The sequence below is a fragment of the Calypte anna genome, chromosome 6, assembly GCF_003957555.1.
Source record: "Calypte anna isolate BGI_N300 chromosome 6, bCalAnn1_v1.p, whole genome shotgun sequence".
Lineage (NCBI taxonomy): Eukaryota > Metazoa > Chordata > Aves > Apodiformes > Trochilidae > Calypte > Calypte anna.
Genome location: NC_044252.1, coordinates 25,599,063 through 25,611,352, shown reverse-complemented (window position 1 = coordinate 25,611,352; position 12,290 = coordinate 25,599,063). Strand labels below are relative to the sequence as shown.

General features: G+C 41.2%; 1 protein-coding gene across 3 annotated transcripts in view; it reads right to left on the bottom strand.

Annotated features, from left to right (window-relative positions):
* Window positions 1-3,213: 3,213 nt before the first annotated feature.
* The window catches only part of RBM20 (RNA binding motif protein 20), a 103,260-nt gene continuing 94,183 nt past the window's right edge, over window positions 3,214-12,290 (bottom strand). For all 3 annotated transcript variants that reach the window (XM_030453045.1, XM_030453046.1, XM_030453048.1), the window contains exons 12-14: window positions 11,995-12,114; window positions 11,094-11,215; window positions 3,214-7,230 (exon numbers count right to left, since the gene is read on the bottom strand). In XM_030453045.1, coding sequence (XP_030308905.1) covers window positions 7,120-7,230; window positions 11,094-11,215; window positions 11,995-12,114 — 353 coding nt within the window. In that variant the 3' untranslated portion in view covers window positions 3,214-7,119. The remainder of the gene's footprint in view (window positions 7,231-11,093; window positions 11,216-11,994; window positions 12,115-12,290) is intronic.

The following is a 12,290-nucleotide window of genomic DNA, read 5'->3' as shown; positions in this document are numbered from 1 at the left end:
TAGCAAACATGGTAAATAAGGAGGGTAGAAACTTAACCAGGCTACACACCAAAACTATACTACTTGTAATGTTGGCAAAGTACACCAAAACACCAGCTGCCTCGTGCTGAAGTCCATGCAAGGAACACAATTCTTGCTCCTGCACATACGTGCACACACGCACGCTGCCCTCCAGCGTGCATGTATCTTGGGAGCTGGGACCTCTGCAAAGCACTGCAGTTAAACTGGTTTTAGCATCTCAGCAATGATACAAACAAGCATTTTTTTCCTACTTCCCCAACACAGGTGTGCAAAACAGTGTGGCTACACCCGCAGAGCTCAAGGTGAAAGTTTGCTGCCAAGAACACGTTGCTATCTGCCAAAGCTCAACTACCTGCAATGCAAACACAGCCCAGCCAGAGAAGTCACAAGCAAAACAGGCTTCCTGTGTCCTCTAAAGAAAGCAAGACTGTGTTTAAGGAAGGTGGAACTAATATACACATCCTCAGACAAGGCTCAGGAGTGAGGGGAGGACAGCTTCTAAACAGGAACCTTTGTTTTTAAAGCACTGAGAAGAAGAAATCAGGCTGGAAGATCTGCCTTCCGACCCAGGTTTGTGCTGCTGATACTTACGGTCTTACCTTGAGGAATATTGGCCAAGACTCTGCCTGGCAATTATTTAAGCATTTATTAGGCTGGATTCAGCCTGCCCTATGCAGCTTTCTAGTTCACAGAAGGCTTTTGGACATGCCCACTCATTCAGATCTGACCCAGTTAATTAAAAATTGACGTATGCTCCTATTTCAGTTTAAATTAAGCTACTTCAGGTAGCTCAACACTGCTCCCGACAGACAGCTGTTTAACCAGAATATCTGATGTGAACTCAGGGAGCTCACTGCCTTTAATCACCTTGGGTATCTCATTAGAAATCTCACTCTGCAGTAGGCTGATGCAATTATTGTGCAGATGAGCCCCAAGAAAACGACCTTCGCAGCATGGACAATGGGTCCTGGTGGCCCCATCACTCCCCTGCTTGCTCCTAAGCCCCAAGTACCCCCAGCAGGGACCTCCTGAGCCTCATGTCAGAGTAAAAGGGGACAGCTAGGAAGGAAGAGATAGAAAGTACCTCTGCTTCTTTCACTTCAGCATCTGTGGAGTCATGTTTCCATGGTACTGAGAATGTATTAGATTAGTACAAGACAGTGTGTTTCATAAAGATTAGGGCCAGATTTCTGTCACTGTAATGCTTGCCTGAAGACAAGCAGAGTGGAGGTATCATCTGCTGTGGGAGGTGGAGGCAGTTCCTCGCCATCAGGTCAGTAAGGCCAGCTCAGGCCCTGCAATGATCCATGTGGATATTTCTTTTTGTGCAAGGAGAAAGAATATTTCCTTTCACTGCTGCATTACCCACTTCCACTAAGATGTATGAAGAATCCCTAGTCCTTAGTTAGCTCCCCCTCCTCTCCACAACAGGGGGAACTTTTCCTCCAGGAATACGTACCACATGATCCCATGGCTTCACTTCGTGGCATTGCATCAGACTAGCTAAGCACATGAGACCTGCTCAACATATTGATATAGATAAGTGGAGACTGGTGGAGTCGGATGTAGAACAGTAAGCAAAGCCAAGCCTGTTCTCTCAGGTTGCCCCGGATGCCACCTGCACAAACACAGCAGAGTCCCAGTGCTGAAAAGCAGGAGGGACACTGCTTCTCGTGACACTGCAATCTACCCATCAGCCCAGCTCTGCTGGAATCAGGGCTGTTGCCCATCATGATCCAGAGCAGGCAGCACCATGCCTGGCTCTCACACACATCTGCTCTCCCTCCCAGTCAGGTTCCCACGGAGGGCTCCTGGTTTTGGACCTGGTCAGCTCAGCCAGTAAGGCAGGACAGATGGTTACAGCCTGGCTGTCCCAGGGAGGTCGGTCACAGCCTTGTGTGAAAAGGCCAAGCTGGTATTTGGGTGCAGGCTGGTGTTCATGTGTGATGTCTTTCACAGCTGAACTCCCCTTTCCACCAAGAAAATTAAATGTGTCAAAATCTGGACTCATTATATTTTGAACACCACAGTTTGAATTTTTTGTTATGGATATATGATGCCAACTTAACACTTCCAAAATTAATTTGCCTGAATTCTAGAGTGAGGCAGATTCATAGCTCTGATGAGATGGTATAAAAATCACACATATGAAGGTTTCAGTACATCCAGGACAGAAGAACTGACACCACTTGTGCTTAAAATACATATGTGTGTCTCAACTGGAAAACAGTTATTTAAAAGATGCTAATGCACTGATGTAATGAACTAGGGAGTAAGAAAACCTGAGTGCCTATAAGTAAGAAAACCTTTTTGCCTATAACCCACTTCCACAGCCATTTCACTCCCTCAGCAGGTGGTGGAAAGCACAGTTCTTACTTTGATGGTGTCCCATGCCCTGTCCTGAACGCAGACTGGGCATTGCTTTGTCTCACTTTTCCTCCTAATGTTTTCTGCTGAGTGAATGCACCAAAGCTGGAGGTGAAGTTTCCCCTCATCTCTTGTCCTCTTGGCACTCTTTAACTATTTAGTACAAACAAATCTTTACATCACCCTGGCTGAGGATGAGTATTTCCTCCCAGGAGCTGGTCATGCAGGTGAACCAGGTAGAATGCTGGGGAGTGGGAATGGTCCTTGTGGAGCTGGGATGGCACCAGGGAGCATGGTCTGCTTAAAAAAAAGAAGAAAAATCAGCATAGGCAGAGGGAGACCACAAGGGAAGCAGGGGAAACAGGCAAACCAGGAGGGCTTAGCTTGTGATGAGGTGAAGAAGATGTTTGGCTGGCTATGATTTTATATAGTGCTTTCAGAAGGATGAGAAGACAACCTTGATGGAGACAGAGAAAAGCCAGTGGGGACAGACAGCTTGTCCAGTTCATTTGAAAATAAAGAGAAAGAGGGAAGTAAGAGGCACATCTAGAGAAACAGGAGTGGGTAATAACAATTAATAATAATTACAGAGTGAACAGCTGAGATGTGTGCACCAAATGATGGCAATCACTTGTGATCTGTACAGCAGGAGGTGCCTGGTAAGAATCACAACTTCTAGAAAATACATTTAAAAGCAAATGTTTTGGCCTCCTCCTGCTTTGTTTTGTTTTTTAATAGATCCCCTGGGAACCTAGAAATGTGTTGTTGCTGGGACAATTGCCCACCAGTGTATTTGCTTTATAATTCTCTTTATTAAAATTTTTCTTTTTAAGAAACACAAATTGCAACACTTTGCAATCAGTTACACAGATCAGTTAATATTTGTGACAGTTCCTACATAATTAAACAAGTACTAACAAATTCCAAATGTTTACAAGCCAAAACTTAAATTAACAAGATTATATAAGCTCAATAAATAGTACATCTGGTCCAGTTCAAGTATAATTCAACAAATCACAGCCTTAATCCTTAAAGAATATAAAAACCCTGAATATAATCAGCGTAACACTAATTTAGTGTTAAAGCCAATGTGAAACTTTGCCTAATCTTATGGGGCAAATGTTAAATTATTTTATTTTCTACTTCAAAATAAGTAAGTTTGCAGATTGACATTAAAGACTATTGGAGATCAATGAAGATTTCTTAAGGACGAAAAACACAGTCCCCATGCAAAAAAGTGCAATCTTTGGTTGAGATGTGTTGAAATGGTTTGTATATATTAAGGAAGCTGCTTATTAAATATCAATATTTGTTTGGCTAGACCTGAGCCTGCTTTGTGCTACATATATAAATATATATATGTATTAATAAACAGCGTGGATTATAGTGATGATGAGTTATGCCAACTAAAGAAATTATTTTAAATACAATAAGCCAAAAGAAACAACACAATTTTCCAGAAGCTGAGAAAGGTAAGTGGCTGCCTACAGTGGCCTTCCTCCTCAGCAGAATAGGTAGAAGAGAGAAGTTGAGGAGTTGAGTGCCTGCCAGCATTGCATGATGGCCTCTTGGAGAGGGAAGGAGATTACCTCTGAGTTCTCAAAGTGCATCAGGCTGCAAACTGATCATAGGGATTGTCAGGAGCTAGTTGAGACTCAGCATTGCTTTTAATTGCTTTCAAATGTTGAGTTTTAGGGGGAGTAAGGGCCTTCTCAGGGTGGAAATTGCCTGGATGGCTGGACGCAGGGTTTTGCAGATTGCTGCTTTGTCAGGACAGAGCCCAAAGGGTCAGGGTGTCCAAACCATCTCTACAAATGTCTGGGTCTCATCATGTCTGTGGGGCTGGGCACCGCACCTGCATCGCTCACCTGAGTCATCTACCTGCAGAAGAGGAAACTGCATAAGGCAGAGATACCATCTGGGGCCTCCTCCATCCTCAGTGGCAAGCAAGGGCCTGTACCCATGACCCCCACATGGTATCTGTAGCCAGGACAGTTCCTGGTAAGCCTCAGCCAAGACTCTAGCTTTTGGAGCCCTGGATGGCGACTGAAACTAAACCGGTTTGGGACTGAAGGATACCAAGGCCCACTCTCTCCAGAAAGGATTTTGTGTGTCTAATTCAACTGGCCAGGGAAACACAAAGGAGGTTAAGTATGCAAGCTGTGAATAATGGGAGTGAACCTCTTTCAGAACCAGAGGAAGGGGAAAATAGTTTGAATCATCTCCTGTAAATTCAAAAATAAGCCCCTGGGTAAACACACGTTTTAATTATTCTGCTGCTGCCAGTCAGAATCTCATGGTTACCTATTTCTTTCCTTGCCTGCCTGTATGCACCTGTTGTCTGTTTTTGGAAAGTCTGATTTAAAGTTCTTTGGCCTGGGAAAGTCTTTGTTGTGGATTTGTGCCATGCCTGTAATAAAGGCAGTGGACCCGTAGCTTCTACTGCAATACAAATAAAGAATAATAACAGTGATAGTTTTCTCATTTGAGGTTACTTGAGGATAAAGTTGCTGGAGGCATATGACTTTGATCATACAGCTATGATACAGTCAGCTATGTCTCACATCCAATTAAGCTTAACCACATGGTCTAACAAGCTCCCATTAGGCCAGTGAGAGCCCCAGTTTGATAGCAGGGTTAGCTTCAAAGATTTGATGCTTGCACTTGTAGTGATTTCCTTCCCTTGCACTCAGATTGTGCTGAAGGGCATGAAAGGAACTTCATATTCAGATGATACATGACCAGCTTGAGAGCTGAGCTTCAGAATGCAATTGCACAATCTTTACTGCCATTTTTGTAATCTTACAGTTTGCAATACAAGCTCTCACCCTACCAGCCCTGTGCTCAAATTTCACTGCAGTATGAAAAATAAACAATCAAGGGAAAAAAAACATTTGAAGGAAAAATACCTTTCTTTTTTTCATTGGGAAAACAGAAAAAAGCAGCTGTTTTAAATGACAGAGGGACTAAAATCTTAATGTAAATCATACTTCAAGTATGGACAAAGGAGGATTTAGGCTAACATTTTTCATTTCCCCTTGTCTTTTCAACAGGCCACATCTGAATCTGGGATGCAAAGAATCCCTCAACTTTTGAGAAGCAGGAATTCAAAATATGAAACCTGAACCCACCTCTGGTAAAAACAATGGAAAGAACTGGCCATGAAAAGGAACAGGGCTTCAGGCAACAGCATGTGGCACCTCTGAGATGCAATGCCTGGCTGCAGGGTACTTAAGGGAACGAGCGTGGCTGCTGGCAGAAGACATAATGGAACTGACACTTTTGCAGTTTAGCCACTGCAATATTTCCATGTCATTCTTAGGGATGGCCAGAACCTTTGGAAAATATTTCCTTTGCACAACATCTAAACAGGACATCATCAGCAGCAATTTTTTCAGAACATACTGTGATAAATATTAGAGTGAGGCAAAGAATGGGAACAAGTCTGCAAATCCCCTTCTGTCTAGATTGCGTAGGGCATTTTATAAAAGCATAACTCTGGGATCAGTTCTGGCAGTGGTTTGCATACGTATTCACTTTCCTACACAAAGCCCTATTGAAATGAACCAGAAACTTGTACAGTGCATTTCAAAGGGAATTTGCGAAGTACTAAGCAACAACTGTGCAGAAACAATAGCTCGTAATAATGCCAGAGCTGCTGGTGCATCCAGTGTTCTCAGTGCAGCACTCTGTGAGCTATTGATTGTTGTATTTGCCTTAAAAAAATCAGGGAAATAAAATACAAAAAACAATATTAGAAGTCTGGCATTTTTCCACGAAAACCAGGAAAATTTGACATCGCCAAGCTGAGGAAAAGCAAGCTTGAAAGAAAACAAAAAGACCCCAAAAGCAAGGATCTTGAATAAAATGTCTAAAAGAGACATGGTCCAAACATGTGGCACTTTAAAAAAGCCTCTCATGAGAGTTTCAAGTCCGTAAGATTCAAAGTTGGCACCCTTTAGAATCATCAAAAGGAAGACTTTCAAACACAACGGTACCTGGAGAACATCCTGATCACACCATGGAAAATGCTGAAAAGCAGAGCAGCTCAGGTCGCTTTGGGGGCATTCAAACTGCTCTTGTTGTGATGGCTTCAGGCTATAAGGTCCCTGGGACAGGTTGTGGCTCCCTCTGCATTGGCACAACACAGTGTACAGTCGGTGCTTAACAAACAAACATTTTATCATTTCACCAAGCTCTAAGACACATGGAGGTGGATGCTGATGGGGTTCATATTATGCCATCTACTGACTAGTTTTAGCACAATGGCTTTAGATGTCCTGTGCAAGTCCTACTTCTCACTGAGGCAATCAGTTAAATGGCTGAAGGTATTTTAAGCAACATCAAAGCCTATTTATAGTCACATCTCCTTTCCTTCCAGCGTCCACTGGAGGATGCTGAGTGCTTCTAAATACTCCGCCTGACCTGATGTGTCACATCAGAATTAAAACTTTAAGAATCCCTGAGAATTCTGATTTAATCTAGGAAACCACTCCCAGTACACAGAGTGTGAGAAAGAATTGCTCCACTTCTTACAGATATGCCAGCATTGCTTCACCGTGGGAAACAGTTTCAGGCATTTTGGTTTTTAATGGCACTCTGGGCATAGATGCATGGAACCTGCTCTTTATTTCCCCTCCTCTGTACAGTGCAAATTGACAGTCATATCACAGAAATTAAAAAAATAAAGTATCGGCATTCACTCATTTTTGTTCTTCCAGTTCATCTGCATTATAGTTTTTTCTTCTCAAAGTGAGGAACAATGCCAGTGTCATCCTGAGGCAGATGGCTGCCTTCTTCCTTCATTTTCAGACTCTCCTCTGCAAGCTGGGACAGATACTTCTGCAATCACATGAAAAACAAAGCATCATTACCAAAACTGAAAACATTCAACATGGTATGCCTTTATGTCTTTTTAAAGTTATCAAGAGTGTGACATCAGCATCTCAAAAGGAAAAAAATAACACAGAAAAGCCCCATTTTAGATAAAATGCAAGCCAGGAATTGTAGCTGTGTCAGAAGAAGTACCTGGATACATGGATACCATCAGAAGTTCAGTGATTTACTCTGTGCCACAAGGGGAACTGGGGACAAAATCAGGAGGACCATGACTCCTCATCAGCCTGCAAAACCTTACCTCTTCTGCTTGCTTGCCAACTCTCTACTTCCCTATGTTATAGAGCAGGAACTAACTTCACTGAGTGAACTGAATTAAGCAAGTATAAGACTAGAGTGTCAGAAAACAGGCAAGTTTCTGAGTCATAACTAAAAGCATATATATTATATTTTCCAGCATGTCCAGCACACCATTTGCACAAAAACATTTGTTTCAAGGAAATAACCAAACTCAGGAATAATGAATACAGTTTAGCAGTCTGGATAGAGTGTTTATATTTAATGTGTTTCTCTAAGGTAAAGTTTTTCAGTGCTTAAAATCAATGTGATTTAAAAATACAGACATGGCCACTTTCGGCAGTGCTCTTAGCAGAGCTGCACACAAAACTGATGATGAACTAGTGTGTGTCTGAAAACAGTGTTAGAAGTATTTATTCATGGTCAACAGACCTAGAAATGGATGTAGAGAAGCTTCTTCAGCAGCAGCTAGTGTAGAGGGACACATGGAAAATTCCCACATAGTAATTAGAGATGTTCTTATTTATGACTTAGACATATACCACATGAAAGAATAACTGACCTGCCCATTATGTGGGTCATAAATGTCTTCTCTAGATATTATTCATGCTGATCTGTTTTGAAAAGACCATCTCTCACATCACTGCAAAATGGTATCTATTTGCAGGATTTCTACAGAGTACAGTTTACTTTTAGGCATCCATGGGGAAGAGGTGAAATGAGAAACAGATGTGAAAAAAACCTAAGGGACGTGTTAGGCCTGCTGTGTAGTCTCAGGTAAATAGTCTGGGATGTGAGAGGTACATCTTAGAGGGACTTGGTAATGAATGGGCATACCTGTGACAAAATGATGACTGTACCCTTCTTACTCTGAATACAGAGATTTAGCTGTGGCAATTACACAACTCAGTCTTGATCCCTGGGTACACAATTCCATGTGGCAGAAAGCCAGAGTAAATGTTACAGAAACATACAGAGATATAGGGTCCATAAAGGTGGGGAGAAGTGTTCTGTACACCATGAACTGTAATAAACCTCTAACACTTGCCATTGAATCAGATAACCTACGTATGTTTTTAAGTTATTACCTACCAAAATAAGACTGAAGTTTACCTATTACCTTTAGCTGACACTGTGAGCTGTCACAAGTACCACAAACAACAGATTTGAAGTTCACAAACCGACATTCAGAATAACTTAGAGCAAAATAACAATCAGGGAAAAATATTTTTTCATTTAAATAGAAATTTTGATGAATACTGCATAGAATCAGTGGAAAACAGGATCAAATGCTGCATTGAGTTGCCAAGGTAGCTCAACACCATCTGACAGCTTTTTGTGGTAGTGGTGGGAGGGATGGCCAAGTGATAGATTTTTTTTGACATGGAAAAGCAGTGGATCTGTAAACATAAATACAACTTGGGAAAGTAATTTAGTTAGAAGAGGAGAATGTACAATTACAAAAAGTCTGCAAGGCTGACAAAGAAAAAGAATTTTTTTCAGTGATTGCTGCTCTTCAAGCAGCACCAGACTAAGATGAAATTGACTATTTTACTTCAAGACAAAAATCATCACCTACGCAAGGCTTTTGGAAGAACACTGGTAAACCAACTGTTTAATTTTGCATTCCAAACTGAACATATATTTTTGATGTGGCTCCAAGGAGATCACAGGAAAGATGGCAAGTAACAAATCAACTATACAACATGAGAGCATTGGGATGTTGTTGTCATTGGACAATGTCATTTGTTATGTAGGCAAGACAACAGAAGGACAGCCTGCAGCAGAAGTCCCACAGCTCCACATCCAGTAAATGTTAAGAGTGAGTGGTTCTCTAGAGTGCATACTCACAGTTGGTGGATCCACTCTTTAAATTCCAAGAGAAGACTGACATTTCTTGCAGAGTGCATAAGTAAGCATTATTGCACATAAAGGGGTTCTAGTAAGACAGAACAATTCTTTAAAATTTGCTGAGTTTCCACTTGAGTGGGCAAAAGTTGGATGAAACAATTACTTCCTCTGATAAATAAGATAAGAGATACAGCTTGGAAGAACAGTCTGTTTCATTACCATATTTGACAGACTTAATTTTAACAGCTTTTGTGGTCTCTGTTCTTTTATCTCAAGTCAATGTTAGGTGTATACTGCAGTGTTCATGAGAAATGTCTCAACTGGGAGAAGAAGAGGGATTTTTTTTCACTGACTCAGTTTTAGTTGAACTTTTTTTTCTCTGACTCTAACAAAATAACTTGGAAAACAATAAAACACTTTTTCTTAGCATGGGACCAGTTGCAAGGGGCTGGAGTTGCAGTCTCTTTGGGACAGACTTGCATGGCATCCACAGCTTGCATTGTGTGCTGCCACCTTTGGTGTATCCCTCTGGATTTTTTTGTACAAAGCAAAAAAGGACATGCAAACTGGGCACCTGTTTTTCAAGCTTACACTTGGAAGATTCATGATTAACAAGCATTGCAGGTCTGCAGGCATAGTTTTTGAAAGCCAGAGGCCCTTGTATGATTACAGCTATGTAATTTCAGGAGAGTCAAGAAGAATATTCTCCCACAGAAATTATTTGACTCTGAGTGCCACTAAAAAAGCCAATGCCTTCTAGCCAGCTAGAAAGATGGGTATTACTGGAAGGGAAGCAGAGCTCCAGTATTTACTATTAGCAGAGGGAAGGAATAGAGAAGGAAGAAGCAGCCTTGCTCTTTCATGCCTTTTGCTAAGAGTGCCAAAAACTGCTAATAAAAGTGTTTTCTGCAGCGTACACGCCCTGCACAGAGGCAAAGACTCAAGGAGATGGGAGGCAAGGCTCCTCCCCTGAGGAATCCTCGACACAGGGTAGTTTATGCTCATGCTGTTATGCCTGTTACTATCAACTCTGCATCTGAGAAGTAATAAAGGTAAGATCTTTGGACTGAACTGCAAGCACCCATGGTCTCTGTGAGCTGTTATCATCAAGTGTTGATATGCTTACAGTATATGCTTGTGGAAACCATACAAGTAATTAGATGCTTCTGCATATCCTTATGGAAATTATTCAGTGGTGGTGTTCTGCGTGGCTGAACTGCTGGGCTGTTCTGTATCATTGGAAGGTGATTTCAGAGGGTCACAGGAAATGCCTCAGAGAGCAAAGTGCTGCATGCACAAATATGCTGCAGAAATTAATGCTAATGCAAAAATAAGTCTGGCAATGTAATTAAACAATGAAATGAAGAAATGAGAAAAGCTGCTGCTGGGCACACTCCCAGTGATTCAAATGTCTGGTACCCTCAGGAACAGAGAACTAAAGATTCAAGTTGCATGGTGTGCTAATGACAAGGACCAAATATAAAAAATAAAATTTTCACCTGGCTCCATTTTATTTAGGATCCAGAAGCTGATTTCAAGGACTTGGGAGTGAATATTTAGTGTGCTAATATTTGAAACTACTGAAACGCTTTCCATATCTAAATTTCACTTTGTCTGTATTCTCTGTCCACAGCAGAAAACCTAATTTTTGTAGCATCATCTATCTTACACACAATCCACCCCATAAGCTAGTTGTTAGCTAGCTCCAGGTGTATTTTTACCTGAAGATTTTTGTAGTGAACAGTACTTCTGCAGTGACTTGTCTTTGCTGTCTCTTCATTTGTGTAGAAGAGCCCACAGAGCTTGCAGTAAAACCCAGTTCTAGGCACCACAAATTCGACACCTATTGAGAAATTCTGAATTACATTAAAATGTCAGTTGAAACCCTTCCCCTCCACAATAAACTTAGTTTCAAAGAAAAAAGGTGCTGCTTAATTTAATGACTTAGATATAAGGAGAGTGAAGCCTGGATTCACTTCTCTAATTTTGCAGCACCGAGCTACAGTTTAAAATCCTGTGCATTGCAAACACACCTTCTACTTCTCTCTTAGACATTATACAAATTTTAAAATGTACCTTCTAGCAGGTAATACTGAGTGGAAACTTCATTGTGTAATCTCAAGGGCTAGAATAGTACTTAGTAAGTAGTACTTAGTAATAGTACTACTTAGTAGTAGTAAATTCATGCTTAAGTTACAGAGTTTGCTCTTTAGGAAGTAATTCTTTCAGGTCTTTTACTCACGATCAGTAAAACAAATACTTTTATTTATACTGCAATAATAATAATTGCAATAAGCACTAGTTTTATGACAAAAGCTTTTAAATTACAGCTTTTCAAATAGACTTCATATGTTGTTTACGGGAACTTATTTCATCTCATCAGTGACATTAGCAGCTATCTTTTGCCACTCATCTGGAGTGAAATTAGCAATGATCTATTATCTAAAGCTGGTTTCTTTCAACAGTCACCACTCTGTCGCTTACCCTGTTCCTCCACTCTCCTCACATCTGTTCTGAAAAATAAATATAGCAAGTAGCCTTAAAGTGACATCTTGTTGTAAGCTCTAGGTATTGCAGTGGGTGGTGTGGCAGGCCAAGGGCAGCCAGGGCATCTCAACATACCCAGGGGAATGCTGAGTTCAGTGAAGACATCCTCTTGTTCCCAGCCCGGCGGGGAGTGCCTTCTTTTAGACTCTACCTCTGGGTATTCCAGAGATTTCATTTCCAGGTACCTAGAATTTGCTTAACAAATGAAGAAACGTATTGAATGAAAACAGTTTGTTAGTTTAAAAAGACATCTGTAAACTTCTTGGGAACATTTTCTATGTGGATTTATAAATTAATTAAACTCTGGAAAAAATGTTTTTCCGTGCAAATCAGAGGCCTATTCACTACAGCTCCAACAGCCATCACTTCTA